Here is a 25,501-nt window from a genome sequence, read left to right on the forward strand (position 1 = left end):
CTTTCAGTGAAAACAAATTGAGCCAAGTCAGGGTATATTATCCTTAACAATGTTGTTCGAGAGCTTTTTATCAGCAGGTAGTATAAAGTCGGTTAAGGTTATACACAACCCTTGCAGGTAGGTATAGTTGCAGGCATGTATAGTACTATTTGTAAAATCAGTTGTATACTGTAACAGCATAACTTCAAGTGACTACCAACATTTGCCTGAATTTTTAAAAACATTGTAGAAAACATTTAAATCACATAAGACACCATTTCACATAAGATAACAGTGATTTTAATTGTATCAATAAAATAATATGGTTCACAGAAAGTAGTTATGTTCCTATATAATGAAATACAGATATAACAAAAGGCAAATGAGCCGTATCTACCCTAAGGGAACACGGATGGATTCTTCAAATTATATGCCTCAGATGTTTTGGAATGCAGGCTGCCAATTCGTGGCTCTAAACTTCCAAACAATGGGTGAGTTTTTCTATGTTTCTATAAAGAATGCACCTGCTTATATGTCCTCTCCCACCCAACAATTTCTGAAGTCTTGTAACATGTTAAGAGTGTGGCATGCAGTTAAAACAATCAACCATTGTACTAGAAGGTTTAATTAATTACAGTGCCATCTAAGTGCCTTTGGCTATTTTACTTTGACTGGTTTCTCTACTAAAGTTTTGTCTTTGGGTTATGCTGGTGGGTATTCTCAGTTGACCATAAGATTTCATTGCACCAGCAGTTTCATATTCCCGGGGTCAGCAGGCACCATGTGCTTTTATTACAGTTAACCATTTGGCCTTAAACAAAGTTTTGAATGCAGACTGTCATACTCAAAAAGTGTGTGCATATTAGGAAAACAAGAGGCACATATTTGGTTGGATAATCAGTGGTGCAAGGTACTACTTTCCTTGTGGGGACAGGACCTTTGATTCCCTAAATTTGATTCAAACCACTTTCAGAATTTCACATTTCATTTCCTACTGCTGTATCATCAGTCCCTTGTATTTATGTTGGAATTTTCCCAGACAAGCCTCTGTGGAAAGCACAGTAAGGAGCACTGACCACTCCAAGCCAGACAAGCCTCTGTAAGATGTATGGTAAGGGGCTATGACCACTCCAAGCCAGACAAGCCTCTGTGGGATGTATGGTAAGGAGCTATGACCACTCCAAGCCAGACAAGCCTCTGTGGGATGTATGGTAAGGAGCTATGACCACTCCAAGACAGATAAGTCTGTCTGGGAAGTCCATAAAGGAGCATTAAACACTCTGAGGCAGACAAGCCTCTGTGGGATGTATGGTAAGGAGAACTGACCACTCTAAACCAGACAAGCTACAAGTACCTGTCCAAAACTCTTACAGTCAGTTTCCCTTTACAGTTTGTAGCATTATTTTTGAAGAGTTATCATAGATTCATAGCTAAAAATCTGTGTGTGTGGGGGGGGGGGCTTTTTAAGCCTAGCCAAGTTTTTTCTGAAAGATTAATAATGTCCTGTACCCAAATAGGACATTGAGGGCCAGGCATTTATAAGCTACCTCTGTCCATAAGGGACATGGGTGCCAACCCCAGTGTAAATTTCCTATTCCCCATCCATTGGTCTAGGTTGTACTTAAATTGAGTAATACACAAACTCAGCTTCACATGGATGGTAAGCCTGTGCCATAGGAGGGGCAGTCTCTGGAAAACAAATCTGTCTCTGCAGTCAAAGACAAAAGTCAAGTCCTTAGACCCTGTATCTCTGGTAATGTTTAACTTACAAATTTTTCAAAACTAGGTATGAGATTCTCTTTAGTGATGTGGTCATGTTATGTTTGCTGACTGGGTCAATGCAATCCTGCCAGAGGGAGGGATTTTGCATACATGCCACGATGGGGTAAAATTCTGTTCATTATAACAAGTTTTATAACTTTGAATAAGGAAATGTCAGTTTCATCTAAAAAGTCAGATTTCAGACTTACTTTGTTGGCATATAGTTGCTGTTGTCTAAAATGAAAAAAGAGCTGAATTGAAGAATTACTTGTATCTGCCTTCCACAAATACTTATATATCTAGACAGATTGTGCCAAACTACTGTAGAGGTCACTACCAAAGGAAAACTATAAACAGGTCCATCTATCAGATGTTTCATGCTTAAGAGTGAAGCATTTCACTGTGTCAGTTTTCTTGCTAAAATCTCATTTGAAATGTAAAAAAAAAAAAATCTTAGTGGGAAGATAGTCTAGCTGGTGGTTTATTACAACTGTCAATGATTTATTTATTCATTTCAGTTTGTTAACTGGGTAGACCACCGATCACAACTGACCAATTTCACTTTCAGCCCAGGATATATAAACAATGAGAGCCGCAATGTTAACAATGCAGTAGGAATACTATCTCAGAAATATAGTATACAAACAATAAAATATACAGTATATACAAGGTATCCAAACATTAAATGTACTCTCCATATAGGAGATGTAGACAACATTAAAGGATTTGAATGCAGAGATGATGAAATCAGCAAGAAAAGGAAAGTTGTAGTGCCAGAACTGAAGTCATCCTCAAGTCTTGGTGAGTACCTTCACATACTGGACCCTGATTTCACAAAATCTCACTAAGATGGCACTGCTCTATAGATTGTATCTTATATAGCATATATCATGGAGAGAGGTAAGTTAAAAAATAAAAAGACAACTGGGTGCTCAAGTCCTAGGATAAAAAAGTGCTCAATCTTGGTAGGTGCACTGGTGCCACAACTGGAAAAAATGGTAGTGTAGAATCGTCAAGACACAGAAACATTCCTACACTGGGGTTAGGCCAGGATCTGGGTGAAAATGACCCCTCCCCCCATTCTAAAAGGAAGTAGTAGTCCACAAAAATCGCAAAAACTGACAGCCCAAGGAAGAGCCATAAAGATGATAGCGTGGACTATTGAAAATAAGGACAACATTATGTATTATTACTATTATGCAAGAAGCTCAGAATTTGTAGCTAAATGATATTCAAAAAGAATAAGAAAGAAATTAAAGTAAGAAAAATTCTTGCACGAGAAAAACTGTCAAAAGCTAGTGCAAATTTGGATTCATTAGTAGAACAAAACCCAGATATTTTTGAAAGGTATAAAATGGGTTGGGTAAGGCCTGTCTATAACCAAATGGGATAGGTTATGTCAAGCACAAAAGGGGAAATAAGGTAGCCTTAAAATGGCCCACAAGGGCAGCTAACCTAGTACACACTTATGAACCTAAAAAAGAAATGTGGACATGGGAAAGAAAGAGAGAAGTGATACAGTGAAATATTTCTGCAAAGGAGAAAGCCAAACCAATCAATACAAAGAAAGCAGCTCCAAGGGTATTTGAAGAGAAATAGAGACAAAGCACCCATATAAGGAACATTTTTCAATACAAAAAGTAAGAAGAAAACAGAGGGAACATAGCACAGAAGATTAGTAAGGTAGAAGTTAAACAAATGGGAATCAAAGTTACGGAATACCTGCAAAGTAAAGGATTTAATGTAAAAAGTCTAACATAGGTGATGCCACAGCATGATGGAACAATGAGTCCCCAAATTAAGGAGAAACAAATAGAGTAGGAGACATTCAAAGTAGAAATATAAAGATTTGATTTGGTGCAATATTTATGCAAAGGAGAAAGCAAAACTAATCAATATAAAAAGCAGCACCAAAGATATTTGAAGACAGATACAGGCAAAGGCATTCCAATATGGAAACATTTTACAATACAAAAAATAAGAAAACAAAGGAGGAAAGTAGGAAAGTGGATTGGTAATGGAGCATTTAAAGAAATAGAAACTGAAATCGTGGATTACTTGCAAAGTTAAGGATTTAGAGAAGAAAATCCAACCCAGATAGTGTCACAGCATGATGCAACAATGAGTCTCCAAGTGAAGGAGAAACAGGTGAAAGAGGAAACATCTGTTCACTTGTCACATGATGATGCAATGGAGCATTCAGTAGGAAACCGGCACAAAAGTTTGGTTGGAGTTAGATAGCAAGGGAAGGAACAGGAAATAGTGACAACTCTGATGCAAGCAATGCTGCGGAGTGATGAGCTAATGAGTTCCCATATGAAAGAGGAATGGATGATGCAAGATGCAACTGAACAGGATGTGTCACAGGAAGACATTTTGGAACTTTCTGTAGAATGACCACAGGAAACAGAGAGCAAAGAATGTGACCTTAGTTTAGAAGAAAATGATCTAAGGGAGGAATTGCTTGATTTAATAGAGATGGATAGACATATTAAGATCAGTGAAAGAAATAGATTACATAAAGTAAATAAGGCCTAAAATGTTAGAAGTCTGATATAACAGATGAAACCAGTAATCAAGGCTGCTCATTTTCAAGCCCTTATTATGGAAACTAGCTTGAAACAACTTAGAGTTATGAGCACTTTGTGATTCTGCGCGAGTTCTGAAAATTCTAAGAACTGTCCAGATTACATGTGTCAAGTCTAACTATACCCCTTGGCTAAAAAAAGAAACACTAAACCTTCTCAAACTTAAAGAGAAGGCTTGGTCTACCTGGAAAGCAAATAACTCCCAACTCACACGACAGACTTATCAGGAACTTAGAAATAAAGCTAAAAAACAAATTAAAATAGATAAAATAAACTACTACACCAAAATACAAACCAGGCACCACAAAAATCCAAAAAAGTTCTGGTCCACTATAAACAATATCCTTCTATTAGGTAAAACAGGAACACCCTCTCCAACCACTACCAACAATGCAGAGAATATTGCTACTCAATTTAACAAATATTTTACAGAAACCATACTAGGACTATCCAAAAATCAAACTCCCTCAATAACCATACCCTCAGCCCCCACAACAAACACCACACCACGATTCTCTCTTCAATCTATAGCAACTGACAATATCAAAAGTCTGCTAAAAAACTAAAACCCACCAAACTAGTTGTAGACAGTCTACCTGCAGAATACTTACAAATAACAACAGAAGGTATAGTATACCCCATCTCACAAATAATCAGTAGATCCATAACTGAACACCAGATCCCCTCAATCTGGAAAACCTCTTATATCATTCCTCTACATAAAGGTGGCCCATCAACTGAAATAAATAACTATAGACCAATTGCAATACTGTAACCACTATCAAAAATTCTTGAAAGAATTGTTCACAAGTAGGTTACTGACTACCTTCTTACTAACAATCTCCTGACGACTACCCAGCATGGATTCAGACCATATCATAACACAACCACTGCACTAATGTCTTTCACTAACACTATCAACTTCCACAGGACCAGTAACAACTATGTCTCTTCTATCTTCCTAGACATGTCATACTAACCTACTAAATACCCTCACTGACCTTCATTTCTCAAACTCCACACTTCCATGGTTCCAGGATTACCTTACAGGACAGCAACACGCAGTCTCTTGGCAACAAACTTTATCTCCCCTATTACCAGTCACTCTAGGAGTGCCTCAAGGTTCTATCTTAGGCCCACTTCTGTTTTCTATATTTACTAACAAACTCCATATAGCAACCACTCATGCATCACTCATCCAATATGCAGATGACTCTACAGTGATCTGCTCTGCACCATCTCTGTTGGATCTTCAAATTCTAACTCAAAAAGCCTTTCATGACATAGAACCCTGGCTCACAAATGTTAACCTAATCCTAAACCCTAAAAAAAAAAAACTTATGGTATTTCTCCCTAATAAAACTTCTCCCCCCTCTAACACCTTCCTTATCTCCTCTGTTAACAATACCATCATCACCCCATCACTACACATTAAACTGTTAGGAACTGAAATCGACTGCAAACTTAAATTTGATATTCATATTTCCCAGACAGTGAAAAATGTACATAAAAAGCTAGGTACTTTATACAGGAATAATCACTATTTTACCAAATATACCAAAATAGCTTTTGCACCAATGCATTTAGTATCCACCTTATTATACGCAGCACCCATTTTCACTAATCTCAAGAAATATGAGCTACTTGAACTAGAATCCTGCTATAATAAAATTGCAAGATATGCCACAAATTCACCAACTAGATCACACCACTGCCTCATACTCAAGCAACTCAACTGGCTACAACTCCCCCATCTCCTACACTATACACAATTGACAATGGCCCACAAACTCCGCTCAGAACCAGACAAAATACCATCCTTACAAACCCTTCTGCAACCCTATGTTACCAATAGACCACTACGTTCTTCCAACAAACAACAAATAAAAAACAACTTATCCAGAAACCAAGCAGGTGATTCTCTATTTGCTCATTACATGGGTAAAATCTGGAATGAACTGCCAGTTAACATTACCTCGGTTACATCCTTACCTCTATTCAAAACTACCCTAAAACACTTCCTTACCAAATCACTTTGGTCATGTTCCATCATCAGTTGACAGCATCTCACTCTCTACTGTCTCCTATACAAATCTTTCTAGCTAATTAAAGAAACAATAACTATATCTTTTAACATCATAATATAGTTAATCTTCTATTATACAATGCCTCCCCTAAAACGTGCACGCTGATTGGCCAGCTCAACCAGCGTGCCCATTGTAAATCCCTCAATATACTAAAGGTCCGTCGCCCGGACTTTTTCCGTTAGAATAAACTGTCTCGCTATGTTAAAGAGTTTAACATAGCGACACGGGTTTAAAAAGCAACGGAGATCTTCGTTGCTTTATTTAAAGCTGTCTCGCTAAACTCCTTTAACATAGTGACACAGTGTGTAAAGCAACGGAGATCTTGCGATCTCCATTGCTTTTTTTAAATGGGTTTAACATAGCGAGACAGCTTTAAAATAAGCAACGGAGATATCCGTTGCTTATTTTGTCTCGCTATGTTAAACCCATTTAACAAAAGCAACGGAGATCTTGCGTTCTCCGCTCTGATGTATACATCAGAACAGAATACCAGACAGCTGCGGAAGGGCAGTAAAGAGATTATACAATGCCATTATTTAAGAAAAGTAATTATTTATTTTCTTAAATAATGTCATTCCACTTCTGGGTGTGGGTAATGCTGGATTTACCCACGGTTGGCTTTGGGTAAATCCTGCATTACCCACACCCAGGCGTGGGTTATTGCTATAATAACCTACTTTTATTCATCATTGCCTAAATGCTACACTTACCCACCTTGTGATCTTACTATTACTGCAATTTTTTTCCTTCACCGTCTTACTATCTATACCTTCTCATGCCTGCATAAACTCCTCTATGTACCATTGATTGTATAATTCTTGTGAGCATAGCACACAGTATACCAATGTGCCAAAAATTATTTTCTCATCCTTTACTGATGTATATAACTATCATTTAAATTATGTAATGCAAATGCTGTCAGTTGTACTTTGATATGTCTTATCTCTATATTTAGATGTTATTCATATTTGCATGGATATGTACTAACTGGAGCTTTTCTCCCTGGGCCTCCGTTGAAAAAGGATATGTGTCCAGTTGTACATTCCCAGTAAACAAATGTAAAAATAAAATAAATAAATAAATAATAACAAATTTTAATAACTCAGAACAGTTTATTATGGAAAGTTTGAATCTTAAAAGGGAAGATGTTTCAGATATTTGTTCAGTTATTATTAGACATAACAAAAATATGACTGATTCTAACAGTAGTACTGGATTAAAGAGTATAAAATATATAAGGGTGAATATAAATGTTCTATTTTACTCTATGATAGGATTATAGCTAAAATATAAAACCTAGGAATATGGCAATAGTACAAGACATAGTATACAAACAGAAATAGAAAGAGATCAGAACAAATAGATATCTATATAGTTAAATAATATAAATATGTCTACAAGGGTGGGATATTGACAGAGTGGTTAAGGTACTCACCTTTAGACACTAGATGCAAGGTTTGATTATCACATGGGGTAAGTGACTGGGCTTAGAATGGCCCACAAGGACAGTTTCCTGGTGCTAATTTATGAACTTATGATCTTTTAAACAACTTTACACCTAGTAAATAAAATAGAACAAATATAAAAAAATCATCTGACCTATAAATTAATAAATATGAAAATAACAACTGGCTCCCTCCCTATAGTAGACCGGGGAGATAATGTGAGGTGCAAGAAAAGATTATTATAGAGATATTCAGTTGGGTCAACTTACAATAAAAATTCTGAACACCTGTTTAACTTTCTTATTCATAATAACTCACTGACAGGTTTTTTAAGATGATGCATACTCAAAATATGAGACCCATTAACATGAACCAGAAGCTATGATAAGCTAAGCATTATTAGTCTAATGCAGAGTTTGAGAGAGTTCGTTCATCTTTTTCAACATACTAGGAATAAGTTATTACATGGTAGAATGTTTTAGGGTTATTTCATCAGGTAATTTTTTATTTGTTTCAAAAGTTTTGTCCATAGCTGAAGATTTCTTATTGTTATATGTAAAGTGTATAATAAGTTCTCTATATAAATGTAATTTCATTATACTTGTGTTTTTTTCTCTCATATTAATATCTGATTTTAAATGCATATCTATTAATATTAATGGATTGAATAATCCAGTAAAGAGAGGAAGTCTGTTCAAATAATGGCAGTTACATAAAGCTCAAATATTATTTTTACAGGAAACATGTTTACTTAAAGTTGTAAATAAACTTTGATTAAAAAACTGTTTGGTTTTAGCAGTTCTGTTTTTTGAGCAAAAATAAGAGTCAACCTAATCATGTGGAAGAACTCACCAGCAATGTCGAAAGTGAAAGATAACTATGTTGATAAAAATGGTATGTTAAGCATTCTTATAATTGCATGGAACAAAAAACTATATACACTGGTAAACTCTTATTAGATTGCAAGGGGTGGAACTAAAGATGCAAAAGAATTACTTAGACACTATAGCCTATTATATGAAAGGTGAAGTCATAGTGGCTGATGATTTTAATTGTAATTTATCAGACAAATATTCCACTGCTGATAGAAAGCTGAGAATTACATTTTCAACCAAACACTTAGTGAATTTTGTAAATCTAATGAATTTAAAGGATCTGTATGAGCTAAGGAAAACAAATTCACTTCAATTTACCCATTAGTCATATAGATATAAAATTCAACCAATGTGTCGCCACATATCAGAGAAGTTTTGATAGTTTCATGTCCATTATCAGATCACAATGCTACAGTCTTTAATATTATTTTAAAAACAGACAGTTTAATACATCACAGGAGATTATCAGCATACATGATTAAAATAAAAGGATTCAAGGATTTGTATGTTAAAGAGATCAAAAATTTCTTAGAACTAATCAAAAAATGGTGAAGTATCTGACATTGTCCTGTGGGATTCACTAAAGGCTTACTTAAATCAAAGAGTTACAAGCTGGTATGTTAGTAAAACAAGAGAAAGGGATAAAGAATTGAACACACTACAGGCCAAAATAGACACAGTAAAGTTAAATCTAAAACCAAATGACACTGTCAGTCTGAATTTAAAAAACATAAATACAAAATATGTTGAAATTCTAAATCAAAAAGTTTCAATAAACCTGGAAAAACTTAAACATCGGTATATTCAGTAAACCCTTTAAGCTTGCATAGACTTGCTCTTAGATCAAATAAAATGAATAAACCAGATCATATCAAAGAAATTATAATGCATATACATAATAAGAATAAAGAAAAACAGATATTAAAGGCATTCTTGAGGGCGTTAAAATATTTTATGAAAACATAATACAAATAACCTAGATAATGATGATATATCCAAAACCTTTCTAAGTGAAAATATAAAAAAATGAGTGAACAAATAAAAAAAAATCCTAGACCATTCACTTTAACAGAAATAAAAGATTAAATAAAAAAGTTAAAAAATAATAAGATGCCTGGCTTAGATGGTCTTATATAAGATATTGTTAGATGATGCAGTTAAAATATTAGATGAGCTCTATAGGGAAATAATAACAACTGCTGAAGTCCTAACATCATAGAAATATTCCATTATATCACCTTTTTAAAAACAAGATAAGGATCCTACAAAGCGTGCACCATACAGACCCATTTCACTTTTAAATGTGGACTGTAAGATGTTTATGTCCATTTTAGCTAACAGAATTAATCTACTTATATCTAAACTAATTAAAAATAATCAAACTGGATTTCTTTTAAATATACAAGTACAGGATAACATAAGAATACTTACATTAATAGACTTTGCAAATAAAAATAAAAAAGAACTTGCTATTATTAGTCTCTATTTAAATAGGGCTTTTGACTCAGTTAATTGGTTGTACCTGTTTAAAACACTTAAAAGTGTAGAATTTCTCATCTGAGCTAATTGCATTAATTTCTAACTGAGAAAAAACACCAACCCGGTGTCTGCCAACACCGCGATTCACCAAACCAACTAAAACCAAAAACCGGAACTGGAGGCAAGGCAAAGAAACTCTTCCAAGTTTGTTGAAATGTTTAATCCATGGTAAAACACACAGGAAAACACAATTGTGTTTTCCTGTGTGTTTTACCGTGGATTAAACGTTTCAACAAACTTGGAAGAGTTTCTTTGCCTTGCCTCCAGTTCCGGTTTTTGGTTTTAATTAATTTCTAACTTATACAGTGACTCTTTTGTTTATATTAAAATAGGTTATTTTCTTTCTAATGCCTTTAAATTGCAAAAAGGCACTTTATTTTTTGAACTAGATATAGTACTCTTTGCTAATAGTATTAGATCCCAAGAATATTAATGGTATCAAAATTAAAGAAGATTTTGAACTAAAGATTCATCTCTTTGCTGTTGATATTTTACTAACAATAGGAAATGTAAAAAATTCATTAGAACATATAATTAGTTCTATGAGCCAGTCTGAAGAACACTCAAACTTAAGCTTTAATCATAATAAAACAAGTACATTATTATTTAATATATTTTTTTAAATCATACAAAAATACTCTAACTTCAGTTGGAATAGCAATCAAATAAAATACCTTCGTATAACTGTTATGTCTAATAGTAAAGAAATCATACAAACAAACTTTCAACCGGTTGTTGATAAAATTTAAAGTTTAGTCACAAACTGGAACAAATGCTTCTTTACCATGGAACAATGAGTAATGCCTATTAAGATGGTAATTCTCCCTAAAATATTGTTTGTCTTACAATCTTTGATGCAAACTCCACCAATAAACTGATGAAGAAGATCAATAATATTCTGCTTAGTTTTTTGGCATCCTAATAACCAAGAGATTCCTTTGGCTGGCACAGAAAAGGTTGGGATAATGATGGGAGAGGATTCTCTGACATTCAATTGTATGCTACTTCAACAATTGTAAAAGTTATAGAGTTGTAGATAAATTCATGTTATAATTCAAAATAGAAACAAATACATCAAAAATATTAACAAATAATATATTACAACCAGTCATAAACAAATAGTCTGTAATAGTTTTATTAGTTATAGAATCACACCCTCTCCTCAAACTCCCTATTTAAATAGTATAATTTCCTATTTCCAAAAGTTCACGTATTCTAACCATTGTATTAAAGGCTTAATATTTGTTATGTTTCCAATTGCATATACACATGATTGCTTAGAAACTATAACTTCCACAAAATGCTAATATTGAAACAGCAAGGTAACTTTATTGGCATCAATTTTTAAACGGTACTGATATATATACTGTTGAACATTTAAAGTCCAAATACAATCAAGATTCTGAGAATTGGTTAATTTTACAAATATTTAGAGACTTTGTGAACACAGAAATAAATAAGATATTTAATCTAGATAAAAAAGTTCCCCCAATTATTGGAATTCTTAATAAATATCAATAATAATGCAATTAAAAATAAACCATATTTGTCACAAATACAGACAATTCCTATTGGAATTATTCCTCAAAGATTAATAATGAAGACTTCTGTGAAGAATACAAGAATATAATATTAAAATCTACAGATATATTGGAAAATCTTCACCTGGAAATTCTTGCACAGAGCTTTTGTCATTCCTAACAAAAGTATAATTATATATAAATCAAATAGAATTAAATGCTGGAGATGTGATTCTGAAATAATAGTTGATTTGGATGCATATAATATATGAATGTGAAGTCATCTCCCCTTTTTATAAAGAAATTAAAATCTTTATTCAAGCTCTATGGCCAGACAGATGTTATATTTCTAAATCTTTAGTTTTATTTAATGTTCCAATTCCTGAGATAATTCCAAAAACCTAAGTGCCTCTTCTTTGGTCTATTCTTGCTATAGCCAGAAAAGTAATTACTAAAAATTGGAAAAGTAAAGTTAGCCCCTCTAATGTTGAATGTATTAGTATGGCAAAAATTGTTTGCAGTAGTGAATTGCCTACTATAAAGATGAAAACTTCTAATATTACACTTTCATATAAATCTTGGCTTAAGCTTAAAGACTTGCTTGAAAGTATTAATTGCTGTTGATGTATTGATCAGCCGTGGACCTATGTAAATAGTTATTTTTATTTGTTTTATAATTGAATTATTTATCCATTATTTTAAATCCAAATGTGATATAACAGGAGTAATGTTAACAGAAATTCATGTGATATAACAGGAGTAAATAGAATATATTACTGTGCAGCTAAACTAGTAACAAATAATGTCTTACCACAAAAATACAGAGCAATAAGGGAAAGGAAAGGTATACATAAAATGCCATTGTGGGAGCACTGAACAGAAAAAACTATAATGCTATTAAGACAGGAAGTGTCACTGTTAGAAGGATATAGGAGAGGGAACAGATCAATAAAAATACTTAGATGTGATCAAACCAATGCATAATATCATTACAGATCAAGATCTGTCTTTCACAAATAATAAACTAAAGATACCAGCACAGGAAGAAAAACAAAAGATATGCAAATAAATATAAAGAAATATTTATATAATAAGAAAGAATATAAGCAGGTAATCAGATGAGAAGGAAAGAAACATAGAGAAGCCATAGAAATTTCCTGCAACAACCATATGTTGATTAGAATTTAACACAGGAATGGTTAAGGCCAGGTGAGTTGAAACCAAAGGATGAAAGTTTAATAATGGCAGACCAGGACAGCAGGCTACACACTCACATTGGTTTACAAAGTCTAGTGAACATGTACGACATTCAGATAAATCTAGGTTCTGTAAAAAAGAATTGAAAACTGTTGCACACCTTGTTGCTGGGTATGATACACTCTTGGCAGAAGACCTGTACCCTAAGAGAGACAATAATGTGTTAAGATTGTTGCACTGGGTTTGTGCAAACACTACATTATAGACGTAGCTGAGAAGCATTGGAAACATGAACCACAAAGCATTATATAGAAGGGTACGTTGATGGAATCACACATTACCAACTATTCAAAAAATAGATGCAAGAAAACCAGATATAGTGGTCTATGAAAAAGAGACACAAGTAGAAATGATCATTGACTTGCTGCACTTAGTGATTACAGTCTCTTGTGTACAGAGAGAGAGAGATACAAAGTCATAAAATATCAAGATTTGCAGGCAGAAATGAGAGCAATGTAGGAGAAGGATACCCAGACAGTTCAATAGTTGTAGGAGCAATAGGTCAAATAAAAATAATCTACAATTAATTTAGATATGCTACCAACACATGTAACTCCATATGAATTACAGAAGGAATCAATTCTGGGCACATTGCAGGTGCTGCAAAAAGCACTTTTTACTAACATTAAAGACTGAGACAATAATATTTTTCTGAACTTTAATTATATCCTGACTTAGAAATGGTGTCCTTTACCATCATGGCATTAGAAACCCAAATGATTTGGAAAAATTAAACCAAGATATAGCAATAACATACCTAACAACTGTACCAAATTCTTTGGTACATAGCAGTTTTGAGGGCAAAATAATGGGGTGCCACAAATTCCTGAGTGACCCCTCTAATTTCCAAATTTCCCATTTTTTTAAAGTTTTTTTTTGTTTGGATGAATGACATCATCACGTGCAGGGTGTGCAATGACGTGCGGACAGACAGCCTGTCAGAATGCCCAAGCCATTAATTAAGTTAATTTAACTTGCTGCAAACCAGTCTACATGTTATACAGGTAGTGCATCTTCTTCCCTGGCTCCTCCGGGTAAGGCAAAAACAAAAAAAAGACTGTGGGGGCTTAGAATTCTGTTTACTGGTATTTCGGTTGCTTGTACTTTATGTGCGAGAGAAGCAGCAGCACTGTTTACTCACTACACATTTTCTTTTCTTAATCTGTTTTGCTGAACTGATGTGCAAGGCGAAATCTGTTAAGTTAAGCTAGTGCAGAGAGGTGTGTGTGTGTGAGTGAAAGAGAGAAAAAAATGCCCCAGTTAGGTACAACTGGTGGTTAGAATTACTCAGACTCAAACCTTGTACCTTAGGTACCAGGAGCAGGAGCCTAAGTTCTCTACCCATACCACCACCACTTGCAATTCAAGGAGTTAAGTCCATAGTCCTCAAATGTCCAAAGTTTTACAGAATGTCTGGAATGTTTGGCTTGTACTTTTGGTCTGTTCCTCTTAACATTTGTGGTTTTCTGGCAAATCAGTGAGAACTGAATTCACTAAATAATGATAGTCATTTAAGTTTCTGTCTTCCTATCTTTCAGGAAACGTATGGTAACACAAAACATTTTATTCTAGCAATTTTTCTAAGACTATACAAACAATGTTTAAAATGCGTCCCTGTTTTTTTGGCTTTTTCCAAATTTCTTGTGCTGCAGGGGAGAGAGAAGTTTAGTGCTGCTTATGCCAATTCTGTTTGTGTTGGAAGTAGCACAACAGGTAGAATACTTGCTTTTGATGCTGAAGGCTGTGGGTTCTACTCCCACAATATATATATGGATTGCTTATACTGTACTGTGTTGTACTTTTAAAGGGGGTGGATGCTGCAGTCCAGAGAATATCCTCTTTGGCAGAGATAAATAGCAGCTATGATCCTGTTATCAGTTTGACATCCATTCCCTATTGCAATATTACTAGCTTATCACTTTTTTTAATGTAACATAAGCAATTTATTCCTCAAGGGAAACAGGCACTTTATTTGTAGATGAAACACTGAAATATAAAGTTGCTTGCTAGCAGCAACCTCTTCATTAGTTACAGATCTCTTTAAAGTGGAATTATTTAGATGACTTTTACTTCTGCAGAGATTGTGCATATTTACTGATACTGGTGGACTGTAGAAGTTTGAGTAGACTTTTATGATGGAAATGTTCTAAATTGGGCAGTTTTGTCATTATTGGTTCATGCAGTTTGTTTCATTGCTTACTGGAAAAATGTTCAAAACAATAAATTTAAAACACGTTGTAAGTGTGCTGTATTATACAAGGAATATAATTTAATACAGTCAGGAAGGTGTATCAAAGACCCCATGTATGTTTTGTGTGCAAGGGCCTATGATTTGAAAACAGCACAGAGGTAATCTTTATCTGCCACTGGCCAGATGCATTTTCTTTGAATGTGGGTTTCAATGCTGTTTCAGTGACTGTGAGTTTCAAGGGCAGAGAAGCAGTACCACTATACTAGTGAGATGCCAGCAAACCCCTCTGCAGTGTTTTACTTCCCTCTTACTTCAACTCATGCTGCATGATAACAAGCATATGAAAGTACTATGCTTCCATCTAAAGTCAGGAAACTGAGCAAGGATCAGAGCCAGATACCTTAGTGCTGACACTGTGGGCAAGCTTTTGCCCTGCTTGTCTGTAATCAGTAAAGGAGGGGAGCCTTGCAAGTTTTTAAGGGATCTAAAAATCAGCAAGTTAGAGTTATCAATATTTATTAGTCATCTGTTGTCACTGGTCCAATTGTATGGGGCAGTGAAACTGTTTTGCAATTCATTTTGTAGATAGGTCTAGTGACTACCAGATTCAGTGCGAGGCAACTCATCTGCATGCAGGATTACATTTCTGTGAGATAGGTCTGTGGTTAAGTCATTAATGGAAAGAGAGAAAAGTAGAAGGCCTAATACTGACACTTGTGGGACTGCCGATTATTAGATCATCATCATCCCCCTTTTTCCTATTTTCTCTATGGGATCTGGTTGTCGCCTCAACTGTCACCACCTCTTACAATTCAGTGCCCCTCTCCTACCTCCTTCAGCAGTCAGGCCTGATAATCGTAGGCCTTCTCTCACACAATCCATCCATCTCTTTGCTGGTTGTCCTTACTTCCCTTTACCTTCTTCCTGTCACTCCCAAACGTTCTTCTCCAAATCATTATTTCTGCTTTCCTTCACATGCGTGTGAGGCACTCCAGTCTATTCTCTTTGACCATCTTAGTAATTGGAGCTACTTTGCCTTTTCCTCTGATGTTATCATTCTGTCTCATGGTGTGCATCCATCCGTCTGTCTCAGAGACTTCTCCATCACCTCTAGCGTCTTCAGTTTTTGGATTCACTGCCCAGGTTTCTGTACCACACAGAGGTACTCATCACACCACTGTTTTCTACAACTTACTTTTCAGCTTCTTTGTCATTCTTCTGTCACACAGTACTCTAACACCCTGTGCCAGCAATCCCTCTGATTCTGGTTTTGACCTCTTCCAGACTTCGTTCTCCTCAGCCTCACCTAAAAGATACTTGAAGTTGTTAACTTGCGTCTTTATTGAGTCTTCTATTTCATTTTTCAGTGTCTGTTTCTCCCATTTGCTGCCATGACACCTGTCATGTCTGTACTCAGTTTCATCTCACATGCTTTCAGTTTTGCGTTCCATTCCCATATCATTTTAGTTTCCATTCAGAGTCAGCCTATAATGTCACATCATCTGCATATAGCAGTTTTGTTGATCTTTGATCTGATTGCTAATGTGGTCTGTCACTAGCATGAACAGCAGTGGACTCAGAGCTGTACTCTGATGAATGCTGACTCCCACTGCAAACCCCTCTCTGAGTCCAAACATGGTTCATACTTGTGTCATTGGGCCCTTGTACATAGCCTGCACTAATTCTTTAAATGTTTCTGGGACTTTCAATTCTTCTAATTTGTTATTGCACTATTTCCATATAAAACCTCCATATAACTCAAATATTTATGCTATTCAACCCCTGATTGCATTAAAATGAACAGTTATAATTATACAGCTCAAACATCATGAACATTTTACCTGCTTAAAACTGTTCAAATCAATCTTCTGCTTCAAATATAACTAAAATATAAAAAGTACAATAATCTGCAAGTAAATGTCAGTTTTGTTCAGTAAGTGAGAACACAGAAATATTAATTTTATAATCCTGAAAATAATAATGGCATTAATATTTTTTTTCTTTTTGCATGAGGCATGACACCCAAACATTCTCTATACTTAATTACTCTCAGTCTAAAATCAGGGAAACTGAAAGAAAATGGTAATACACTCCAAGGTATACATTTAACCTTTCTATGAGTAGCAGTCATACCTCTCAACCTCTAAAGCCATAAATAAAAGTGGGACAAAGGCCCCAAACTAGGGTCAGTTTTTAAATATTGCTCTTACAAACTTAGAAAGTTGATAGAATAACAGGTTTTGCATTAGCATGAATTTTCTGAAGGGTATGAAGTCTGAAACTCAATTGTCTGTCATTATTTTCTAACTTCACTCTTTAATGATTTGCCACTAATTTGCCAGAAACCATAATTTTATGAAATATGGACAAAAAATATGAGGCAAAAATCTGGACACTCTACAGAAATCTGTACAGTTGAGAGGTATGCAGTATCTCAGAATTAGATAAGTCAGTCTAGTGTTGTGATTTTACCTTGTTTTTATGAGCATTTCTGTAACAGAAAACACTTTTTTTCAACTCTAGTTTGGCTACTTCCAAGTACTACATTAATAGGTGAGGCACGACGAGGAAAAAAGTTTCAGGTTAATAGCACTGATGTACTATGATTCCAGAGAAGAAGATCAATCAGAATCCAAACCCAATAGACTATAGCCCAGATGCCTTACTGTGTTCACTAATTATATTTATAGGTTTGTAGGAAAGTACTAGGCTAACTGCCTTGTGGGCCATTGTAAGCCTAGCCAATTATCCCATTTGGTGTTTAAAATTAACTTTTCCCATATGACTTTTCCAAAATTTTATATTGATATATTACACTAGTGATAATTACTGGATTAAAGCATAGAGGTTTATAGGATGCAAATTGCTATGCAGATGCTAAGGATTGAACCCAGGACCTCAAACATACAATTCATGCACTATACCACTGAGCTACACCCCCCCTCATGCCAGATGTAGCCTTACCCATTGACAACCTAGGCAGCTGTCTAGGGCACTATGCTTGCAGGGGAGCTGTTTTCACATTTCTTTATTTTTTACTGCAGTGTCATTTTTTGCTCTACTAAATCAATAAGCAAATAAATAAATAAACTAAATTAAATAAATAAATAAATATGTTGCCCTGATAGAACAAAGTACACCCGCTGCATTGCTGGTGCTCTGGTGGACATGGGATGCTCTACTTGACTTGACCATTTCAGTCAAGTAATGTCACATAAAACTTGAGAATTGTGAGGTTATTGGGGGGTGCAAAATTGTGGTAGTAGTGCTCAGACAGGAGTAACATTGTTTTTCTTTTTTTTTGAACAATAAGAAGTTGGAATCACTAATATCTGACTTTACTGATTCTAATCTTCAGGGATATTCTGCAGGATTCTGGACAGTTAAGAGGACTGGTACAAGAAAAAAGCTTTAAAGTAAGGAATATTATTATTGTTTTACAGTGATGCTGGCAGTGATTAACATTATATTTTCTGCAATATTTCTGCCTTTGTGATTTGTGTGAAGCAACTTGGAATACTTTAATGTGTGGAAACTTGTCTGTGTGGAGCAAAAGTAAAATATATTACATGGCCAACAGACAGTATTGCTATAACTATCTGGCTTTGCAGAACTAGAGTGTATTTGTGAGAATAAAGATGCACTGCTTAACCAAAACTGTCTGATACACAGAGGAGGTATAAATACTGGGGCTGTCTACAGAGGAAAATTACTAGTTGCCTGCTGCTATTTACTTATTATCCTAGTTTTCTAGGACTAGTTTGATTTGTGTGAAGCAACTTGGAATGATTTAATGTGGGGCAACTGTTTGAAAAAAAAATAGAATTGCATTACATGGCAGTCCTCTTTTATAAAAATCCAACCCTTAAATTGTACATAAACATGGATCTAACTGCTTGTTGGGATTGTCTGGATGATAGTAACTGACTCCCTTGTCACTTAAACAGTCATAATAAACATTATATATATATATATATATATATATATAATGTATGTATGTATGTATAGGTTTACCTTTGAAATGTCGTGGCTGACTTCTGCAACACACATATGTGTGAAAGTATCTTTTCAAAAATACATATTAGCGGAAGAAAAAATTCCGAACTCAACAGCGAATGCTAGTGTGCATTCGCTGTTATGAATAAGGCATTTTGACTGGAGATCACACTATAGTGGGGATTGGGAAATGCACCATTTCCCTCACTGTAGTGCAATCTCAGAATTAGTATATATAAGTTGAAGGGGGTGTAGGGGGTGCGGGGGGGCTTGACCCCTGCAAACACATCCATAGCAGAAACCCAGAAATGAGGTAGTTTCACTCAAAGTTGACATTCCCTGAGTGTCAAATTTCTTTAAGTACCAGGCTCGCAATTCTGAGCGTTCAACACTGCAGTTTCTGATATTTCAAGTTGGGTAAGTACACAGTCACACAAGTGTGTTGGAACATTTTAAAGGTAAACCTATATATATCTGGAATTAAATGCATCACAGAACCTAGACCTTCTGGTTGACTGATACCCCCACACACAAAGGCTTTTGACACAAATCCCCACTCTGGCATCATTGAGAAACTTTCCCAACTAGGGGTTAACCCTTACGTTACTAAATGGGTAGCCAGTTGGCTCACAGACAGACAGAATACACTCTGTCAAAACTGGTGACTCCACCTACACCAGTAGACCTGTCACCAGTGGAGTACCACAGGGGTCTGTGCTGGGCCCTTTACTGTTTGGCATATATTTCTCAGAAGTCCAGGCCAAAGTAGAAGGCCTCTGGCTCACCATGTTCTTTGATGACTGCAAATTGGGAGCAATCACTGAGTCCCCCAACAATGCAACATATTACAAGAATGGGTAACTCAAACAAATGATTTGTACCAAAGCCACGGTCTAAAACTAAATGCAAAAAAATGCATTATTATTCTCTTTGGCAAAATGGAATTCCCTACAAATTATGATATTGACAGCACCCCCGAGTTCCAATGCAGTGGTGTGAGACTTGGGAACACAAGTTGATAGCAATCTAAACTTTTACCACTAAGCTTCCACAGTGGTAAGGAAGGCCTTTTACATACATCACCTCATAAGCAAGGGCTTAGCATTCAGGAAAAGGGTTGTTATAACTCCACTGTACTCGACCCTCATCAGACCGCTAATAGAGTATAATGCACCCTTTTGCATGTAACTCACCAGACACCTACAAAAGCTGGAGAAACCACAGAGGTTTCTCACTAAGAAAATACAGGGACTCCAAACTATGACCTACGTGGACAGGCTGAAAGCCCTGTCCCTTTACTCTGTATCTTATAGGCTGCTGAGAGGTGACTTGTGCCTGCCCTAAAGGGCAATCTCTGTCACTGCCCTAATGAAAATGTTGAACATTTGCAAGTCAAATGACACAAGAGTCGCTCACTCTAGAGATCTCAACCTAGCTTGTGACATTAACAGAACATGGTGGAGAGTTACATATGTCTCCCAGAGACTGCCACTTCTCTGGAATAGACTTCCAATTCATGTAAAACAGAGCTCCTCACTGACCCTATTCAAACACAACCTAGATAATTGGATGGGAGATAGCAAATTCACCCCATGGGGTGGCACCCATATTCCTCATGGTTAGGGCTAGCCATTGTTGATCGCAGACCTGCTCTGTTCATAAATTCGCTCTGGAAACTATCTAAAAAGAACAAATGGAGATATTTGGGATTAACATGGCTAGGCTCATAAAGGCTCTAGGACCACTAGCCTAGTAACCTCCTATAAACCTATGATTAAATTTCATGAATTAGTATTGTTTCAATCTTTGATGTTATTTATACACTCCCTCTTGCTCAAGTTCTTTTATATCACATTTCTGTCCCAAACTGATGTTTTCTTGGTACTGCAGCTTTCCTGCTTTACAGGTTGCTTTTGTACATTTATCAAGACCAAATGACATTCTTAAATCGTCTGAAAAAGTTTTGACCACTTGCAGTTGTGGTTCCAGTTCCTCATGTGATGAACTATACAGTTTAAATTATTCACAAATAGAAGACAAGAAGTCTTTACACTTTGTTGTTTTCTGGGAGCCAAATTGTAGCCATGGCCTAATCTTTTTAGTAGACAGCTTAATGGGTTAAGGGCATGACAAAAGAGAAGTGGTGACAAAGAGGCACACTGGAATACCACCTTTGAATTTTTATCCTTGGAATAAGAATTTGTTCTTTATCATGGCTTAACTAGAAAGTGGTTTGCCACTGTTTCATGGTCGCTGTGATGTAGTTTATCAGTGTGGGTTGTATCTTATACATTTTTAAGCACACTTTTATCCATGAATATGGGATACTGTCAAATGCTTTTTTGTAGCCTGTCCATGTTATGCTTAGATACTTCCCCATTTTAGAGTTCTCCACTATGACTTTATTTAACAACAGATTATCCTTTGCTGCATATGACTTTCTTTTATTACCCTTTCGTTCTATTGCCATAATTGAGTTTTCTTCTAAATGACTATAAATTCCATTGACATCAATTCCAGTGTATAGTTTATACTTCCTCAGAAGACAGGTTATTGGTCTATAGTTTTTATGGTGGCTTGCAGGATCACTCTTAAGTAGGAGCATTGTTTTTCCCGTTGTTAGCCAGGCCGGTGTCTGTTCAGGGTATGCATATAAATAGTTTTTACTCATACTTAATATAAATAGTTTTTACTCATACTTAAATCTTCGGGCAAAGATGTTAAGACTTTTAGCTAGAAATTAGTTACTGCATCTGGGCCTGGGGTTTTCCAATTAAAGGTTTTATTAACTTTGTTTCAATCTCTCTGGCCATTACTTCACCCCATTTCATATCCTGTAAATTATTTTTTTTTACTTCCTCTATCTATTTAGCATCTTTGTTATGTTCCACAGGATGTTAATAGATATTTCTTCAAAATGTATGTATTTCTTTTATTTTCTGGTGGTCTTCCAGTTCCTTTTACATTGTTTCCCAGTTCTCTATAAAATGTTTTTGGATCATCAATAAATTGCTTTTATCATGTCTGTTTTACTGTGTGTTTTTGTTGATATGTTCCCTCTTTTATACTCTTCTAAAAGTGACACTTCTTGTCTTAGTTGCTTTATAGTTTTCTCTATTCGATACTTCCATAGCATTTGATTTATCCCCATCTTTTTCATTATTGCCCTGTGTTCTTGTGATAGGACTTTATCTCTTATTAGTTTGGCTGCACAGTAATGTATCCTGTGTTCATTTGTTTTATCAAACTTCTAACTTTTTGGGTTTTATTGACCTCCTGCAATCTACTTTTTCATTGATCTTAATATGTCTATCCATCTGTATTAAATTAAGCAACTCTTCTCTTAGATCATTTCCTTCTAAGCTGAAGGCACATTTTTTTGTTCTCCATTTCCTGCGAGCATTCTATAGAAAGTTCATAGGTTCATAGGTTGGTACTTGGCTATCTGCCTGAAGGCATATATTAGCCCAGCCACGTTGTGCGGTATTCAACGCTCCTTTAGTAGTTCCCTAAACCCTTGTACTAGCAGCTAGTACTCTTGGCCCCTATCTAGTAGTGCTGTTGGTGTGATCCCCGGTGTGAACTTTGTTACCCATCCACTCATCAAGGTTCCTCTTGAAGAGTGATAGTGAGGGGCTCTGTCTTATGTACATCGGGACCTTGTTCCATAGTAAGGGAAGTCTCTGTGAAGGGAATTTATCCCTCCAGCATGTTCTATTCATGGTTATGTTGAGGTTTATATTCCCAGAGTGTGTAGCTCGAGTAGATTTGGTTTTGCTAAGATGGAGCATGTTCAACAATTCGGGGTTGGACATGGCTCTGTCCCAGAGACAGAGATCGCTTCTGAGAAAGCAGTATGCAACAGAGAACAGTCTTAGCTTTTTCAATCATGCTGCATAGGGCAACTGTTTGAGGCCAGTAATCCTCTTGGTTAGGTATCTCTGTGGTCTCTCCAGCTGCTGGAGATGTCTAGCCAGGTACATTCCAATTGGTGCATTGTACTCAATAATGGGTCTGATGAGGGAAGAGTAGAGGGGCACCATTACATCCTTAGATCTTGATGCAAACCCTTTCGTGATGAGATGGGTCACATAGAAGGATTTTCTAACCACTTTGGCAACATGGTTATCAAAGGAAAGCTGACTGTCTACTTGGGTCCCTAGATCCCTTATTTCTTCTTCAGATTTCGGGGGATTACCTCCTATGTTGTAGTTTGCGAGTACTCTGTTTTTTCCAAAGGGGATTACTACACATTTTTTTGCATTTAGCTTGAGACCATGGCTTTGACACCATGCATCAGTCTCATTTAGGCCCTTCTGGAGGATCTCCATGTCGGCCGGAGACTCTATTATAGCACCCAGTTTGCAGTCGTCTGCAAACTTAGTCAGCCACAGCCCTTCCGTGCTTGCCTGTACTTCTGAGAAGTATATGCCAAACAGGAGGGGCCCCAGGACAGAGCCCTGAGGCACACCACTCGTTACTGGTCTGGATTCGGACATAGATCCCGCTACTCTTACTTTATGGGATCTGTCTGAGAGCCAGTTTGCGATCCATCTTGTGACGTAAGGGTTTATGCCCAGGCTGGTGAGCTTATCAATAATACCTGAATGGGGAATGGTGTCAAATGCTTTAGCAAGGTCAAGGTAAGCCATCTGTACCTCCTTTCCCTTATCTATAACCTGAGTAACTGTCTCAAAGAAATCCACCAGGTTCAGGAGGCATGATCTGCCCTTGATGAAGCTGAACTGTGTGGGGTCCAGCGACTGGAGGTTCCCAATCTCTCCATTTATGAGTTCCATAATGATTCACTCCATAGCCTTACAGATCAGACTGCTCAGGCTTATTGGTCGGTAGTTCCCAGGGTCAGTTGTGGCCCCACCCTTGTGTAGCAGGACCACCGTTGCCGTGCGCCATTCTATGGGCACATATCCTGTGGAGAGGCTGAGACTGAACAGGGTATTAAGATGCAGGGTTAATTCCTTTTGGAGCTTGCGTATGACACAGCCTGGGACACCATCTGGTCCCATGGAGGCAGTGTTTTTAGCTTTAGATAGAGCCTTGTTAACCAATGTATCAGTAATAATTGGACTTATACAATCCCCTGGAATGGTAATAGGCCCTGTAGGTGGTGAAGGGGGGGGGGGGTTTGCACTGAGCCTGTCAGCCAAGATGTTGGCAATGTCAGAAGGGTCACTGTATTTTGTTCCATTTTGCACTAGCTCAGAACAGGCCTGAGCATTGCCATTTAGGTTTTTGACGTAGCCATAAAAGGCCTTATGGTTATCCTTGGCATCCTTGGCAACTTTCTTTTCAAAATTAGCTTTAGTTGACTTGATGAGGGCCCTCAATTTCTTACTAATGCTGATCAGGGATGATTTTTCTACTTGAGATTTGGCCCTTTTTTCTATAAGTCTCCTCCTTTTATTGTAAAGTTTGCTTATGGCTGGGGTCCACCAGACTGGTTTCTTTTTGCTTGAGGAAAGAGTCTTGGTTTCATTTGGGATAGCACGGTCCATGCAATCCTGAATATGCATATAGAGTGCCTTGGTGTAGGATTCCGCATCCTGGATATCATTATCCTTCTGCAAGGAAATAGTGAAGCTTTCCACTTCTGACGCAAGTAGTCTGAAGTTTGCTTTGGAAAGGTTTTTGACTATGGTTTCTTTGACTGGGGGAGGTGGAGGGGTGACGATGTCCAGGGTTATCAGTTTGTGGTCGGATCTGACCAAGGAGGGAGTGATAATGGGTGTGGTACAATGGGCGCCCATATTTGTGATGATTAAATCCAATATATTGTCCCCTCTAGTGGGGGAACATACTAGTTGTTAAAGGGCATTTGAATTTATAGATTCTATGAATTGCTGAGCATAGTAGTTGGAACATTGGTAGTTCACCCAGTCTATACCAGGGTTTTAGAAATCACCCAAGATTATGGTGTTGGGTAGGACCTTTATATTTTCCAATGTCTCAAGGAATGCAGAGTGAGCATCTTGGGACAGGGTGGGCGATCTATAACCGGCTATGACTTGAAATGTGGTTTTGCCTGCTGATAGTTGCGCATGGATGATCTCTGGGGCATCATGCTGCGCTACTAACCTGGAGATATGGGTATCCTTGATGAATATGGATACACCTCCGCCCTTTGTACTGCGATCCGGTAACTGAGGCCAGAAGGTATGATATGAATTGTAACCTGGCAGTGCTGGGGTGCTCTCTTGAGCCTTGAACCAGGTTTCTGTCACTGCACAAACATTGATTTTCTC

At 36.6% G+C, this 25,501-nt stretch overlaps 1 protein-coding gene across 1 annotated transcript in view; it reads left to right on the plus strand.

Annotated features, from left to right (window-relative positions):
• The window catches only part of LOC122803768 (1-phosphatidylinositol 4,5-bisphosphate phosphodiesterase beta-2-like), an 805,974-nt gene that overhangs the window by 360,398 nt on the left and 420,075 nt on the right, over positions 1-25,501 (plus strand). The window contains exon 14 of the mRNA XM_044073456.1: positions 346-470. Coding sequence (XP_043929391.1) covers positions 346-470 — 125 coding nt within the window. The remainder of the gene's footprint in view (positions 1-345; positions 471-25,501) is intronic.

This window comes from Protopterus annectens, chromosome 6.part0 (genome assembly GCF_019279795.1).
Source record: "Protopterus annectens isolate FY-2018-M chromosome 6.part0, PAN1.0, whole genome shotgun sequence".
NCBI lineage: Eukaryota > Metazoa > Chordata > Ceratodontiformes > Protopteridae > Protopterus > Protopterus annectens.